General features: G+C 40.9%; 1 protein-coding gene across 3 annotated transcripts in view; it reads right to left on the reverse strand.

Annotated features, from left to right (window-relative positions):
* Positions 1-18,272, reverse strand: part of PPP6R2 (protein phosphatase 6 regulatory subunit 2) — a 4,227,669-nt gene that overhangs the window by 1,310,604 nt on the left and 2,898,793 nt on the right. For all 3 annotated transcript variants that reach the window (XM_044088566.1, XM_044088567.1, XM_044088565.1), the window contains exon 18: positions 9,006-9,133. In XM_044088566.1, coding sequence (XP_043944501.1) covers positions 9,006-9,133 — 128 coding nt within the window. The remainder of the gene's footprint in view (positions 1-9,005; positions 9,134-18,272) is intronic.

An 18,272-nucleotide genomic window follows, 5' to 3' on the forward strand; every position in this document is an offset into this window, starting at 1 on the left:
CACTACATCTCTTGATGTAAACCCACTATTAGAAGGGTGACGTATATGATCAGCTGTTTCTCTAACGTTGCTTCCTGGTTGTTCTCTAGGCCAGGAAAAAACGTGTTGCTTGCGGAAATCTTGTAGATCTCTCTGCAGTTTTTTTTATTTTAGTAGTTTGAAGCCTTTTGTCATAGGAAAAGATATTTTCTTGCAAGTGCTCTAGCTTATCACCTGCTAAATCAGGTAAAAAACGGTTAGAAATATCCTTTTCAATACGTATGATTTCACTCTTTAAATCACGTTCTATGGGGGGTAAAGAAATCAATTAACAGCTTCATATAACCAGCACTGAACTGTAAGTTAAGTTCCTGCCATCTACATTACAGTTCAGGATATTGGTCCCCATAACTTGGCATATTTAAGATGCGCAGTCCTCTTGGAATAACCTTAAGTTGTAAGGAGGCTTGAAGATGTAGGCGCTGCCACTGCAGCCTTTTATATTTATACATTTTATTCTCCAGGTCTCTAAAACATTTCATAAATTCAGGTTGATTCTTATTAAACTCTAGATTAGTTTGAATCCCAGAAGTACACTGTAGATCCAACAAAGGATTTTCACATAAATCAAGTACCCGAAGTAAACGTTCATTACCAGTTTCTTCACAAGGCAGGTTCACAGCAAAGTCCATTGTTTCAGTCATGTGTCCCTCTTGTTAAATAGAACTACAAAGGATAACGGGTAAAAATAACTCAAGGGTAAGATTGGGAGCAGAACAAAAAAATTGAATAAACAAATAAAATATTCCCAATGTACACAGGACTTAGCTTTAATAAAAAAGAAAAGTAAGCGCTTTCGAAGACATACACTGTCGCTTCATCAGACTAAAACTTTAAAATGCATCAAATGTTTAAATAGGGATGAATAGAACCAATTTGTTCCAATTAATAAATCAATCAGGTAATAAAATTGGTAGATGCAATTCAAGTAAAACACACACACTTAATTTTAGAACTTACAAAAATATATATGCAACTTGCAAAAATATATGTAAAAAACACATATATATGTAGATAGATGCTTCTATCCAAAACTAATGTTTAAGCCTTTTCAGTTTCAAAAAGGGTTTCACAGAAAAAGCACCATTTAGTCCTGGAAATTTTTCAGCATCCAACAATAAAATCCATTTCTGTTCCAATGCTTCAACTTTTGTTTCTATATCGCCCCCTCGTGGGCTAGCATTCAATGATTGAATAACAAAAAATTTAAAAATATGTGTTTTGTCAGTAGCCATGACATGGTTTGCTAAGACATTACTCAACTTTTGATTGCGAATGTCTCTATTATGTTCTAATATTCTATCTTTTAATAGTCGATTCGTTTTACCTACATAAAAAGCATGGCATTGCTGACAAAAGGCAAAATAAACTATATATGACGTACGACAATCTGCATAGTGTTTAGCATTTATAGTAAATTTTTTAGTGGGATGTATATATACATAGCTGGAATGAATATATTGACAGGCAGAACAATTTCTGCAAGGGAAAATTCCTATTTGAGTAGATTCATATATTCTCCTAGTATGGTTACTATCTTTATTACACAGATGCTGTTTAAGGGACATATTATTTCTAAAAGAGAATGAAGGTACTTTGTCAATTTTATTTCTCAGCTCAGAGCTGGTATGTAGAATATGCCAATTTCTTTAAATGACATCACAATATTCGTTGATGTCACTAGAGAACTGAAAAATAACCCTAGGGTCATTATTCAAATGTGCATCTACCCCTTGAATTTCACATTCATTTACAGCCGTATCTTTATAATATGGTTTACATCTATTGTTCCTAAGTCTCCATGCTTCAGTTATAGTGGCGTTTACTTCTTTTTCAGAGTAACTCCTCTGCAAAAAATCCTGTTTAAGCTTAACCAGGGCATTATGTGCCTCCAAGTCATGATTGTGCAGTCTAAGTGTCCTATACACTTGTCCTTTAAGCACATTACGTGCTATATGCCTAGGATGCATACTACTTCTGTGTAGTAGTGCATTCTTTCTTGTTGGTTTTTCTGTAAATACTACCATGGACCTGATTCAAATCAGATTTACTAAGGAGCACATCTAAAAAATCTATTTCAGTTGTAGAGCATTTATAACTAAATTTTAGAAAATTAGTACTCCTATTCATATAAGTAATCAATTCTTCAAGTTCCATATTATTACCTTTCCAAAGCATAAAGACATCGTCCACAAAACAGACATATCATGCAATATGGTCACTTAGACAATTACTTGGAGCTAAGATGGTTGTCTGTTCCCACTGAGTCAAAGTTAAGTTGGCGTAACTATTGGCACAAGCTGTGCCCATAGCCATGCCAACCTTTTGTAGAAAAAAGTCTCCTTCAAAAAGAAATACATTATTTTCAAGAATGACTTCCAGTAAACTACATACAAGTTTTATATCATCATTTGTAAGGCCATTTTCCCATTAAGAAAATTTCTAACCATCTCAATGCCCCAGTCATTAGGAATGGACTTAAAAAGTGACTCTATATCTAGAGTCACAAACATATAGTCGCTATCCATTGTCGGAATCCTGTTATAAAGTTGTTCTAAAAAACTTTTAGTATCTCTTAAAATAGTATGACATTCTTCTAGAAAAGGATGTAACCTTTTTTCAACATAAATCGACAAAGCTTCAGTACACCATCCACCACCAGAGACAATGGGTCTCATAGGTGGGGAACCCTGTTCTTGTGTATTTTAGGTAGTCCATATATTTTAGGAATGACAGGGTATGGTGTATTAAAGTATTTAAATAAGCTCTCATCTATTAAACCTGTCATTAAGAGGTCAAATACAAGAAAATAAACTTTCTCCATAATCCCATTAACAATATGTTTGGATATACAACTATAAGTGCTAGTGTCTTGCAACAATAGCTTCATTTGACTGATATAAACCTCTCTATCCAAAATAACAATGCCATTGCCTTTGTTCGCAGGTTTAATATCTATGGAATGTAGTTCTTTTAGTGCATTTAAAGCATTATAATCACTATGAGACATGTTATAAAAACCAAGTCTAGTGCCCTTGTCAAACAAAGACCTAAATTCATTTTCACATACATCAATAAATGTTTGTACTGTTGGATCAATAATGGGCATAAATGTGCTAGGTCTTCTAAACAAAGAGACATTGTCAATTTGATTATCATGATTAAAATTGCATTTTAAGGACAAATTTCTTCCCAACAAACCAAGTCTTTTAGTAATTCAGCATGTTCCGCCCTCCTGGCTGGAATAAAGGACAAGCCTTCATTTAAGAGCTGAATTTGTTTTTTAGTTAAAACAAAAGAAGATAGGTTAAAAACCAAACCTTCATTCAAAAATGGCGTCTCTTCGTGGTGGGTGTGTTCCTTTCCCTACTGTTCATCCTCTCGGGACTGCCCTTTCTCGTAACACTCCTCGACCTGTTCTTGAAGGGCAGTGGATTCATGAGCATAAAACCTGCTCTTCCTGTTCTCTCTAAAAAAGGTTCGTTAGAAGAGAGAACTGATGCATTACTGTTCTGAGCAGGTATCATCGTTGAATCAGTGCAAGAAGTACTGGGAGCTAGTTCTAAGGATATAGAATGCTCCGCACTATTCAGTGCCTGTAATTCAGTGGACTGGACGGGGTTAGCGGTTAATGGCAGGCACGTTGTTATCAGTCTTATCCCTTTGTAAAGATGTATTCTGTTCAGCACTATTCAGTGCCGGTAGTTCATTGGCTGTATGGTTAACAGCCATTGATGAGTACGTAGTATTCACTACATGTCTTGATGTAAACCCACTATTAGAAGGGTGACGTATATGATCAGCTGTTTCTCTAACGTTGCTTCCTGGTTGTTCTCTCAGCCAGGAAAAAACATGTTGCTTGCGGAAATCTTGTAGATCTCTCTGCAGTTTTTTTTTATTTTAGTAGTTTGAAGCCTCGTCATAGGAAAGGATATTTTCTTGCAAGTGCTCTAGCTTATCACCTGTTAAATCAGGTAAAAAAGGTTAGAAATATCCTTTTCAATACGTATGATTTCACTCTTTAAATCACTTTCTATGGGGGTAAAGAAATCAATTAACAGCTTCATATAACCAGCACTGAATAGTTCCCTGGTCCACTAGGGACCCAAGAACCTCTGAGAAAAGAGAAAGTTGCTCTCAACAAGGTTGAGAAATCTCTAAAAAAGGAGGGAGAGACTTCCACAACATGAATTAACTCTGACAGATGATGGACAGAACCCAAGGATCTGAAGTGATGAGTTGCCAGTTTGAAGACAGAGGGAGAGCCAAAGGGACAAAGGAACGTGACTGAGTGTTGGGGGATACAAACTGTCAAAGAGAAGCAGGCTTGTCAGATAAAGGAGGTTTGTGGACCACAGCAGCCTGAGAACACTTAGCAGGAGGAGCTCTTCTACCACACTTCCTGTTTTTATTGGCCTGAGGAGGCTGCCTACAAACATAGAATAATTTATCTGGAATTTAGAGACAGAGCACAAAAAATATGTTTAAGGTCCTATAAACCTTTACCTTTTTCTTGAAGTGACTTAACACAGCAGCAGCAGCAACTCCAAAGAGATTTTTATTATCCAACGTAGTCCAGCAACTTGGCCTTTGCATCTTCAGGTAATGACTGCAGATGAAGAAAGAGTAATGCCTCATAACAGACCCAAAAGCAGCAGCTCTGGTAGAGGCATCCACAGCATCATAGCTACACTTGAGAGAGTGGCGAGCCCCCTTCGAAGTACAGACCAAATCAGAGATAGCAGAAGACTTTCCTTCAGGAAGGTCATAAATAACATGACAAGTCTGGGCAATCCAGGCCAGAGCATATCTGGTCATGCAGGTCTAGTAATGATGGCCTAAAGGCCAAAATGGAAGCAGTATAGACCTTCTTTCCAATCCTCTCCATGGTCCTACTATCCTTATCTGAAAGAAGAAGCTTGGTAAAGGGCAAAAGCTTTGAAGGCTTATGAGAGGAGGCAGAAACCACAACAGGATCAGTACAAGGAGCCTTAAATAGGAATTGACAATCCTCAGAAACCTTGCAAAACCTGTCAGATTCCTCTGCAGCAGGAGTCCGAGAATCACTAGTCTTAAAGGCAGCTACAAAGCAGTCAACACAGCAGATCCTGCAGAAGGTTTAGGAGTGACCTGAAGCAACTAATACCATTTCTGGATATCAGACACCTGAGAAGAATCCCAATTAAAATATTCCATAATTCTGGCTTCTGTGTCCCCAAAAGACAACTCTCCAAAGGAGATTTAGTCTCAGAACTAAAGGACTCGTCTTCATCACAGCAATATGCTGAAAGAGAAGGCATCTGGGAAGAGTAAGACAAGGACCCTTCATCAGAGACTGAATCCTCATCTGACTCCAGGTTCCCTAAGCCTTTTGGAAGGAGTTGAGTCCAAGAAGGAATAGGCACAGAAACCCCTTAGGGAGGTTTCAGGACTGTTAAGGCATTAAGCAGGCACTGAGTAAACTCCTGGCATTCCCTTTGAGGGTTCTATGACATACAGAAGAATGTTTAGTCTTCTGTTGCTTCTTCTTAGCAATTTCAACTCTACCAGACACTGGAGGATATGAACCATGACGGGATTCAACAAGAGTACCTGTAACCTCTTCTCTGACCAGAATTTATGGAATACCTCTAGGGCCCTCAAAGATAATCAACCACAGTTTCCCCTCATCGTCTGAAGCAGACACCTGTAAAGCCTAAGAGAACATACAAAAGTAAGGACCCATGCCACCCTCCAATGCGGTAGCAGAAGAGGAATCTGAAGTCAACACCAGATGGCCTACAGAGCTATAACCCACTTCTAGAGAGAAGTCCAGTGGAGGCTGGACAGTGAAAGGACTCCTCAATGCACTTATGGACAAGTTTCCCTTTGGATCCCCAGTGAGAATTCCTGGCTGCTTTCTTGCTTAATGGAAGTACCTTGGAGTTAATTGATTCTGCCATACTACCCAGGGCTAACTGTTTAAGCTTCTGGTTCTCGAGATACAAGGAAAGGGAAGACAACTGGCTTGTAAGAGCCTTAGGCACAGCAAAACGCATTCAGACTGATGAATGATGATGGTGTTCAGACTGGCGATAAAGAAGTTCTGGATAACTGTGTCTACATGTCACCCATGTCACCTCTATGCCCTACGTCCTGTGCTGACAGCACACATGTAAATTATGGTGCACACAAGATCTAAAAGCTTTAATATATTGGCCAGACACTAGGCTATCCTTAGCAGGAGATCCCAAAGGTGAAGAATACTGCAACGGTGATATAGAAGGACATGTAGCCATTTGTCCACAGGGAATTGGTGCTAAGCTGTGTAAAAGAAGGAAGGCCTTCCCCCATGCTCTTGAGAGTAATGAGGGGGCTGGTTAAGTGGAGCTTTGAGGGGAGAGGAGCAGGGATGTGTTTGGAATAGTCAAAGCTGCACTATACTGGGTCCCGGGTCCTTTGTCCCTTCAGACTTAGTTCTGGAGTCATGCTGCTCCTTCTTCTGAAACTTGGGTCTCTTCCCCCTGAGCTGCTTGGATTCACCCTGACAAGAAGGAAAAGGCCAAGACTTGGCAGGACAGATCTTTTATATCTAGTTGGAGGGGAAAAATATTTGATAGACTTCACAGTCTTTCACCTTACCACCACAGTTTCTGGAACACTTTCTCTGCTGGGAGTCCAAAGAGAAACTTGTCCATAAGTGCACTGAGGAGTACAGCTTTAATGTGCTGTAAGTGGGGTTGATTTCTCAGTTAGGCATGCCTACTGGTAACAGACAGCATTACTGCAGCCTTGCACGATACATCAAAGAGCACAAAAGCCACAACTGAATAAGTGTCTGGACTAGGGTTTCCAGCTTTTTTGAGGCCGAAACCAGACCAAAGCCACATTGCTCATACCTCCCCTACCCCACTTATTCTCTTTCCTTTCTCCACTCATCCATAGCCATTCTGTAACATCATATGTACATCTAAGGGAGGAGGAATGCCTTCTTTTCATTGTTTTGGATGCCATCAAATCACGTTACTGATGCTTTTCTTAAGTAAAAACAAAGTAGAATCACAGATTTAACAAACTCAGGCCACCTGTTTGCTTTTGAAAACAAAACACTGGGGGTTGGTACAGTGTTTTCCAGACTACTGGACAACTGTTCTGATTTACGAATAGTCAGGAACAAAATGGGCAGGTGGCAGCCCTAGTCTGGACACCGGAGGCCAACACTATTCTTTTTTTTTCTATTCCTGTACAGACTCAAAGTATTTAAGCACGTGGAACTGGCAAGTAAGGAGCTCTTATGGCTGGGGTGGCAGAACTGTATGCTTTATTGCCAAAGCAGTCAAACACTCTACTTTCCCTGTCATTTGACAAGAGGTTCTTGGAAGTAGGCCCACTACTTCCCTTATTGCACTCCAGAGACATTATATCTGGATCCACTATGGGGTTCTTGTAAAGGAGTATATGGGTCTCTGGCACCCTGTAGAAAAAGTATGGTTTCCTTAGAGCAGGAGTTAGGGAAGCAGGCTGCAAGGATATGTCAAACAAATCATCTGACAACATGAAATGGAGGGATATCCAATGGTCTGGGTTCTAGCAGACTCAGAAGCCACCTGTAATTGTTCTGAGCATGTAAAAACTCCCTTGACTTTCATTCTATGCAGTGTGTCCCAAAAAGAGCGGTCCTCACGGGCAAAGCTTATGTCAAGGTGTCTTCAAAATCAGTCAACGTACTGGTGTGGGGGAAGGTGCATTACATAAGCCAACTCCGCTTCATCAGAATCATAGGAATCAGTCCCGCTGGAAGGAGATGTCCCATTTCCATTTCTCAGAGAATTTCCTGCCTCAGTCTGACACGGTTCCGGCATGTAACCTGTATCAAAGTAGGTAAGCAACACCATCACCGAAGGCAGGGACAACTCCTGACACCACTTCAGCTTAAGGGGTCTAGGTTTTGTTCTAATGGGTGACAAGGTCTCCAGAAACAGGCAGGCCCCAGGAGAAGCTTCCCTGCTTGTAGTCAGAGAGATTTTGCTGTTTCCCACGAGAGGCAAGTATTAACCTTTTCTGATATCATTTAGAAGAAACACAAGAATAAGCCATATAAAGAGGGTCCCCCAATGGGAAAGATTTTTGGTCTTCAAGCCTCACTGATGGACCAATGATGCGATAAATAGTATTTTGCATTAGTCAATGCAGCAAGAAAGAACAGAAGATCTAGCCAGTCAGGGAGGGCATACACCATTTAGGGGAGTACAAACTTCTCTAGTATTTGGGCAGATTGTGGACTCCTGCAGACAGGAATTCCCAAGACATTGTACTGCAACAGTGGCTATGAAGAACATCCAGAGTTTCTCTAAAAAAATAAATCTCCAACAAGCCATGACCCTAAAGGAAGTACTAGAGAGATGGATAAACTAGTGAGGCACTGAAAAAAGTAAACAACCTTCCCAGCAGTACCATCCAAAATGTCACAATCTGATAAATTCTTAAAGGGTGCCAAAAATGCACAATTTCCAATAACACTCAACTCAGAAGTAAAGTATCTGGTACTGCTTGACATAGCTTTGTTACAGCTAGAGAACAGAAATTTAGGCCACAACATTCTCTTTGGCTCAAGACTTAAAGCCCCCCCCCCCAAAATTCTAATGAAAAGCAACACATGAAAACATAACCTGTGAAGGGCAAAATGTGACAAGTCTGTAGCCAAAGGAAATGCTAAAAAACTTTAACTGCCTATCTTACTACAGCACTGCATATCCATCATTAATTAGGTATAGTCAAGTTTATCTACTAATCCACGCATCTTTTTTATGGCATTCCAAATAATTAACTACAATGACTTGGGTTCATCAGAACAAAAAAGCAAGAAAAAAAAAATACAATCAGATTTGCCAATGATATAAACAATAACTTGGGAATTAGCCACTCCAACACTGATTCAAATGTTTACACACACAACACCCAGTGATGCTCTGAAGTCCCAGACTCACCTCGTTCTTGATTTCACCTGAGCTGCATAATTGATTTCTTTCTCCTCCCAAATGTCTTCATCATCTTCATTATCATCAAATGGCTGGATCCGCTCATTACAACAGGCTTCAAAGAGAGAGGCACTCGGCTAAATGTATTGAGAAGAAAATGGTTAAAAAGAAATATTAAAAAAAAAATATTACAGAAAATATTTTTCAAAGTCAATATAGTCACACTAAAAGTCAGCTTAGAAAAAAGCAGACCAAATGGACCACTGAAACTACTACCATCCCTGTAACTGCTATGTCATGCCTCAGGTATTAAAACTACATCAAACCAAAAAACAAGTCTTGAGATGAGGATGAGCATTTTTACCTTTTTAATCAAAGCAGCAACAGCTGGCATTACTGCCTGTTCTCCAGTTCAATTTTTAGCTGTGGTGCTTTTAATGCAGTCTTGTGTGACAAGGAATGTATGTGCATCTCCTACAATGGGTTTGGTAACTCTTCAGGATTAGTTCCCCTGCACTGTACATAGTTGCGTGCCGGGACAAGCTCTAACTCTCCCACATCCATGAATTAGCTTAAGTAAATGGGGAATTAATAAACTGTTAGAATTATTTATTTTTCAGTTACCACTAAATAAATTTGATTGACAAAACTTCCAACTGAATAAAGGTTCATCCTAGAAGTGTATTAAAGAAAAGGAAACGCTGTTATGGAATAAAGTATTAGTGTACAAATTCTCAATCACTTACTCAGTGATTTCAAATACATTTACAGATAAAATGTCACATACCTTTCCTTAACTGACCTTTCTCCATATAACATTTGAGACATACTTTCTGAAGTAATAAACCTTTGTACACATTTGAACATCTAAGCACAAACACAAGCACAAAACTGCTGACAAAGGAACAGCATCACTTTGTGCCACTACTGACTGACTGTTCAGAAACAGAATTTAAATGGCTGAGGACCACCTGCAGGTCAAGAACTGTGGACTAAACTGTGTATGATAGTTCTCTTATGGGAAGGGAAGAGAATGACTGCCGCAATAATGTCAACAGTTAAAAAGATGGATGACGTACCACAAAGCTTACGGGTACAAGGCTGGAACATGTATGAATCAGAGCTACAACTAGTACACACACACAATTCTCTTTTGTTGATTGGGTGCCATTTTTTCAAGACCACCTATCTACTGGACCACTCCAGTCAGAGCCCTGTGTATATATTACACTATCTCATCCAGTGACTTATGTATCGATTTTATACCTTCAACTTCTCCTTCAAACTTCTTGTGGGGATTCTTACACAAAACACTCATCTCAATATGGGTAGCAGTTCCTGCCTTATGCTGCTCCTAGGTTTGGTCATCATCATTATACACTGATCTATTCCACATAAATCACAACGTGGATGAATCAGAAATGGCTATGTAGCACTTTTCCTATTAGTTAGAAATGAGGCTAAATGTAACAGTCTTGTAGCCATGGCTGTCCTCAGGCTGACAGGAAGATACTGAGGAATGGCTGTTTGTTCATCTTCCTCCTCCTCCTCCTCAGCTGACTCAGTCTGTCACTGGTCTTCCTGGCCAGGAGGAGGAGGAGGTAAACCCAAATAAATGCATCTCACTGCCAGGATTTCAGGACACAGACCACCATTGAACCTGCCTGTATTACTCGCCCCCCAGCCAGCTCTTTTTATATTAAACAAGCATCATCTTTATTAAATCATCACATATGACACAGGCAATCATACATTTGTATAAATGAAAACAAACCAGGATAACATAATTTTAGTTGCAAACATTATACATTTCTTCTAATCTATGTAGTCAAGGTCAGTGAAACATTACGTAGCTCATTCAAATTCTGCCTTCTTTTAAACCTTGTTCCTCCTCTGCATGTTTTGTTCCCACAATTCTAATTTTTTCTGTGTAATTTGCTCCTCCGCTTTTCTAAAAATCCCAAGCCCAGTTGTCTTATCTCTGTTACTATAATTACTACTTTTAGTAAAGTTGGTTTAGACTTTGATTTTGCTTTTCTAATAATTGCTTTTTTGGCAGCAACCATAATTAGACTCAGCAAGGCCTTACTATGTCTAGGCAATTCTGATTCTGAATCATAACTCAAAAAAAATTATTTCATTAATTACACTAATTTGCTAAAACAGCATTTCTAAAACGGCAGTCTGCAGGGAATCTTTGAAGTCGACCAACTTATTACACTCCCAGAAAATATGCTCCCAATTATTTCTTTCTTCCCCATCACACCTCCAACATTTCCACTGTACACAAGGAAAACATTCTTTGGATTCTACTTGGGGTATAAAAATACCTATGTAAAAACTTTCAAGCAAAGATCATAAATCTTCTAGACTTTGTTGCATATTTGGGAGATATACATACATCCCAAATGTTTCTTTGTGAATTCCTTATCAAGTCTCTCTTCCCAATCCTTTCTAACCTCCTCTGATTGATTCTTATAGTTATGCAATATTTTGTATGCTCTACTAATTATTCCTTTTTTTAAAGCAGCTTCTGTTCTAGATTTTACTAAAATCTCTACAGGTGCTGGTCTTTCGTTTAGGATGCCGCTATAACGTTCTCTTTGCCTATACTCAGATATCAATCCTTAATAGTGAAGGTAATCTGTATTCTGCAGCCCAAATGAATTCTTGGCCTCTTCCCATTCTATTACCATTCTCTCTCTAATTATTTGCTCCCAATACCTTGGTTCTTTTGCAGTTTTCTCCAATAAATTACAACTCCCTCTTGCCTACTGTCTGTACCCCTAACTGCAGTCATTCCTATAGGCAGAATCTCATTTTCCCATTTCCATGTTGGCTTAGTTCTTAGAATACTTTATGAATATAATATTCTGTATGGGTATTGTTATTCTCTTTAAGGATCTGCATCCAAAAATCCCGGTCAAACCCCCAGCCAACTCTTGGTCTCAATGGGGAACATCCATAATGTACAGTTGTGTACACTTATCATAAATGTAGATGTTCGAGTGTATTCACTGTTGCAGACATCACATTTGGGTTATCTGCATGCAGTAGCCCTCAGTCGGCCTGATTAACAAAGTCTTGGGTCCCAAGTCGGTTGCTGTCGCTTCTTCCATGACGTCAGGTTGTCAGGGGTATAAAACATGCACCTGACGCCATTACATCAGTTTTCTTGCCCCAGATGTCAGGTGCCCCCATAATGAGAAGCAATTAAATCTATAAATGAATAAGGTTATACCTCCAACAAAAAAGCAAATACACCAAAAAGCTTTTAAGCATAGTAAAGGAGAGTAGAGGTATAGCCAAAAGAAGCAAGGGGGCTGGAGGGAGGGTAACCAGGGCTGCAACAGTGAATACACTCAAACATCTAAATTTATGGTAAGTGTACTCAACTGTACTATGTTCTTCGTGTTTCACTGTTACAGTCATCACATTTGGGTAGATTCCCAAAGCTAAGGATGGGAGGAGGAATTTAGATAGCATTAGGACCAGCAATAAGGCCCTGCAATACTGCAGTGGCAAAGCCAGCTCTGGATTTAGAGAAAATTGGCAGATGGTAATGCTTGGTGAAAGTATGCACAGAACTCCAGGTAGCACCTTCTAGGATGTCCCTGGTAGGGGCACCTCTGAGAAAGGCTGTAGAGGTAGATGCAGCCCTGATAGAGTGGGGTCTGATCCCCTGTGGAATAGGTTTTCCATGGTGCTTATAGCAGAAATGAATGCAATGGCCTATCCATTTAGAAATAGTTTGCTTTGAAATAGCATACCCCTCTGCCCCTGCAGCAAATGCCACCAGCAGTTGTTCAGATTTCCTTTGAGGTTTAGTCCTGTCCAAGTAGAATCTAAGCTGTCTGTGCACATCTAAGGAGTGCAGTATTCATTCCCCTTTGTTCTGTGGATTAGGAAAGAAGGCTGGCAGATGAATGGACTGATTAAGGGTCACACTGGATACCACCTTGGGCATGAAAGAGGGATGTCAGGTGCCCCCCCAAACGGGGAGCAAAAATATATACAAATAAACTATAATATATAAATGCACTTTTAGAAACAAACTTAACCTTCAACTAAAAGCAAATACACCACAAAGGCTTTTGAGTATAGTGAAGGCAAAAAAAGGTATAGACTGGGGGATGGCGGGTGGGTAACACGGACTGCAACAGTGAATACACACGAACATCTACATTTATGGTAAGTGTACACAACTGTACTTATGTTCTTCGTGTTTCACTGTTGCTGTCACTACATTTGGGTAGAATCCAAAAGCTATGGATGAGAGGATGGAACTAAATAGCATTAGGAGCGGCTATAAGGCCCTGCAGGACTGCAGTAGCAAAACCTGCCCTGGATTTAGAGAAGAGAGGTAAATGATAATGCTTTGTGAAGGTATGAACAAAGCTCCAAGTAGCAGCTTCTAGAATGTCTTTGGTTGGGACCCCTCTGAGAAAAGCTGCTGAAGTAGAGGCAGCCCTGGTGGAATGTGATCTGATCCCCTTGGGCACCGGTTTACCGTGGTGCAAATAGCAGAAATGAATGCAGTGGCTTATTCATTTAGAAATAGTCTGCTTTGATACAGCCTTCCCCTCTGATCCTGCAGCAAATGCTACCAGTAGTTGCTCAGACTTTCTTAGAGATTCGGTCCTGTTTAAGTAGAATCTTAGCTGTCTGTGTACATCCAATGAATGCAGAATCTGCTCCCCCTTGTTCTGCGGATTTGGGTAAAATGTTGGCAGGTGAATGGTCTGGTTAAGAGCCACACTGGATACCACCTTAGGCACAAAAGAGGGATTGGTCCTGAGGGCCATCCTGTCCGGGTAAAAAATAATGACAGGCTCCACTGCCATGACAGCCTGTAGTTCTGAAAGCCTTCTTGCTGAATTGACTGCCAAAAGAAAAGCTGCCTTCCAAGATAGAAAGTTTATATCCACAGTAGCTGCTGGTTCAAAAGGAGGCAGGGTGAGTTTTTCCAGCACAAAATTTAGGTCCCATGCAGGACTTGGTGCTCTCCTGGCAGGCCTTAAATTTTTGGCCCTTCTGAGATACTGTTTAAGCAGTGGATGAGAAAAGAGAGGAGGCTCTGTGTTGTAATGAGCTGAGATAGCAGAGGCATGGATTTTTATTGAAGAAAAAGATAGGCCCTTGTCAAGCATCTCAGTTAAGTATTGTAAAATCTGAGGAATATTGGGCTTTGCTGTGTCTATTCCTTGTGCTTGGTTCCAAGCACAGAATCTCTTCCATTTATCAGCATAAGATTTTCTAGTACTAGGCCTTCTGGCTTCCAAAATGACATCCATCACAGGTTTACTGAGAGATGTGGTTTGAATACTTAGTTGATTAGCCATGCTGCAAGATTCAGAGATTGGATCTGAGTCTGCAGAATTTGATAGTTCTGCTGAGACAGTAGGTGAGGTGTTTAAGGCAAGTACCATGGAGAAAGGTGTGATAAATTCCTTAGAAGCAGATACTAGTGCTGGCGAGGCCAGTCTGGAGCAATTAGGATCATTTTGTTTTTTCCTGTATGACATTTAGTAAGAGCTTGGAGAGTAGAGGCAGAGGGGGAAAGGCATAGACTGATAGGATTTTCCAGCTGAGGGACAGAGCATCCACTTTCCATGCTTTTTTGTGATGAGTTCTTGTGCAGAAGTTGTCCAACTGATAGTTTTGGGGAGAGGCAAATAGATCTATGTCTGGGCTCCCCAATTCAGATTTGTGGATCCAGTTTCCATTTGTGCGGGTCCATAAGATTTCTGCTTAGGTCGTCTGCCAGAGAATTTTGCTTTCCTGGCAGGAAATGAGCTTGAAGATGTATTTGGTAAGCCAAGGCTGTGTTCCACAAGGACATGGCTAGTCTGCAAAGGGGGTAGGAATGTGTACCCCCCTGCTTGCTTATGTACCACATAACTATGGTGTTGTCCGTCTTTATCAGTAGTTGTCCTGGATGAAGTAAGTCCTTGAAGGCTGTCAGAGCATTCTGAACAGCTAGCATTTCTTTCTGGTTGATATACAGATGCATTTGGTTTAGGCTCCATTTGTCCTGAATGCATCTCCCTGCCAGGTGGGCCCCCCAAGCATAGTCTGATGCATCTGTAGTTAGGGTTTGGGTGGCAGGGGGTAGAGTGAATGACAGTCCCTTGTTTTGATGACATGTCTCTGCCCACCAAAGAAACTCCTGTTGTAGGCAGGGAATGAAAGGAATCATTGTTTCCAGGCTGTGACAATGTTGATTCCATAAACCTTTTAGGTACCACTGAAGTTTCCTCATATGCAGTCTCGTATATGGAATTAGAAGAATGCAGGATGCCATGAACCCCAAAGCCTGCAGAATTTGTCTTGCAGATAACTAGGTTTTGGTTGCCACTTGTTTGAAGTAAGTTGTCAATTGCCTTTGTTTGTCTGGCGTGAGGTAAGCCATCTGGACAGTTGTATTCAAGCTTGCAACCAGGAATGTAATTATTTGAGAGGGTACCAGTTGTGATTTCTTTTCATTTATGGTGTACCCTAGGCATGCTAGAAGCCTTTTTACAAATGCCAGATGTTGAAGAAGAGTGTCCTTGTCCTCTGCCTGAATGAGACAATCGTCCAGATACGGATAAGTTTGAATGTTTCTTTGTCTGCAGAATGCAATTACTTGTGCCAGGCACTTTGTAAAGACGGCGCAGTAGATAAGCCAAAGGGCAGTGCAGAGAATTGGTAATGCAAAAAACCTGCTTTGAAGCTGAGGTATCTTCTGCATGATTCCCTTATTGGGATATGCAGGTATGCCTCTTTTAGGTCCAGAGTTACTAACCAAGCATTCTTGCCTAGCACAGGTGGAAGCTGCTGTAAAGTCAGCATTTTGAATTTTGGAATGTCCAGGAACGTGTTCAGAATAGATACGTCCAGTATCGGACGCCATGAATTGTCTTTTCTGGGTACCAGGAAAAGTCTTGAATAAATCCTTGTCCTTTTTCATTTTCTGGTACTGGCTGAATAGCCCCCATATCCATGAGGGACGTGACTTGTTTCTGGGCCTCTGCCCACTGGTTTTGTGGCAGATCCAGCCATCCGTTTGGAAATGGCAAAGTATGGAAATTAAATCTGTACCCCTGGGATACTATGTTTAATGCCCACTTGTCCTGGGTAATTAACTGCCAATTTTGAGCATGAAGTGCTAATTTTCCCCCCAAGGGGGCTGCCAAAATATAAGTGCTTGGAGATGGTAGAGGAAAGTCATTGAGACTGCTTACTGTAGGGTTGTGCTTTGTTTCCTCCAGATTTGGAGGTGGAGGCACCCCATTGCTTTGACCTGTAAGAACCCTGTGATTGATATCTGGAGCCTTTTGAGCATCTGGGCCTGCCCTGTCAGGCTCTGTTGGACACAGGAAAGGACCAATTTTTAGTACGCCAGTGTCTACTGAACCTGGGTGGCTGCACTTGCAAGAAATTTTTTACCGTTTGCATAGATTTAGCTTCGTCTTCCATTTTCTTTAAAACCTCTTCTGTCTTATTACCAGAGTATCATGCTGCAAAGGGGCATCCAACAATTTAGCTTTAACATAATCAGGCAGATTTTGCTCCTTGAGCCAGGCATGCCTTCTAATCACAGATCTAGTACCGGCGGCTCTACAAGAGGCCTCCAAGGAATCAAAACCACATTGCAAAGTATGCTTTCCAACCTTTTCTGCTGAATGCTATAAATCCTGCAACTCTTTATTTTCCACACAATCAGAAATCAACATCATTTTCTGTTTCCGTAAGCCCATAACATGTTGTTGATATTTAAGCATATGAAATTGGCAGTTTAAAGTCCTGATTGCCAATGTTGCAGATGTATAAACCTTCTTACCCAATCTATCCAGCACCCTGGAATCTCTATCAGAAGGGGTAGGATTTTTAGCAGTAGAAGCCTTGACACTCTTGGGACCCTGAGAAATAGTCTCAGGATCAGCAGCTGGATTTTTGAAAAGAAATTTGTGGGAGTCAGGAACCCTGTAATATCTATCTGGCTTACTAGGAGCCGGAGACAGGGAATCTGGAGCCATGCTTGATTCCGAGAACACATCATCAACAATGTCTAATGCAGGAGGTATAGCCAAAGGCCTATGCTGAGGAAGAAGAAGAAAATCCCTAAGCCTCTTTTTTGATTCAGAAAAGTCCTGACTCTCCCAGTGAAAATGTTCCCTTAAAGTATGCAAAGTCTCTCCAAAAGAGTAATCCTCAGGAGGAGATGCAGATGGGATGGATTCCTCTGCATCAGAATCCTCATAGGGTGGAATAGAAAATTCCTGATCGGAAGAGGAATCAGAAGAAATGGAAACCTGATCTGAAGATTCATAATCAGTGCCTTGCCTAGGCCTCTTAGCAAGGGGTGGGGGGTGGGAACCCCTGATCAAGGTAATTAAATCCTCAGCCATTTTGATCAAATGTTTTTTAGGCATAGAGGCCTGAGCACGAGGCTCAAGCGTCGTTTTTTTAGACATAGAAGTTATTTTTGACCTTGGTTTTGTTGCTGGTATCGGTTTAATGTAAAAATGTTGAGGCCTGAAAACACCCTCAGAAGCCGGAGCCTGCTCAGCGGCTCCGGACCCATCCAAGGGAGAGACATCCACGGGTTCAATACTTTGCGAATCTCGTGGCATACCGGATTCTGAATGGGTCTCGGCAGAGGCCTGCGACTCAAAAGTAGCAGGTATCAGGGGCTGCGAAAGCGCCTCACTGAGTACCGGCGAACCGTCGACTGGCTTAGGAGAAGCTTCATCGGTTTTGGACCTCGACGGTATGTCTGTCTTTTTCCTTGTGAACTCCGGTAGTCGACATTTCTGGGTAATTAAATCTTGAACCAAAATATTTAAAAGCAAAAATATACCAACGCTTAATAGTGCATTGGTTAACTTTAGCACAAAACTGACAGCAAGGCACGTTGTGATCAGGGCATAGGCAAGGAATACAGTACAAGTGAAAATCCTTATGAGGTATTTGTTCTCACAAGTAATGCAATTATTAACTTTTACTGACATCGGTAAGGAGCAAGAAAAAGTTTCCCCAATGGGGTACTTCGCTTTAGTTTGAAGATTTCGGTTCTGAAACTCGAAAACGAAAATTTCAGGAGTTGGCCAACTGGCACTTGCGAACTGCTTCTGCTTCGGGCACCGCGCGGCAAGAAAGACTGATGAAAATGGCATCGGCTGCATGTTTTATACCCCTGACGACCTGACGTCATGGAAGAGGAGCCAGCAACCGACGCAGGACCCAAGACTTTGTTATTCAGGCTGACTGAGGACAACCTGCCAGCAGATT

This window comes from Protopterus annectens, chromosome 11.part0, assembly GCF_019279795.1.
Source record: "Protopterus annectens isolate FY-2018-M chromosome 11.part0, PAN1.0, whole genome shotgun sequence".
Lineage (NCBI taxonomy): Eukaryota > Metazoa > Chordata > Ceratodontiformes > Protopteridae > Protopterus > Protopterus annectens.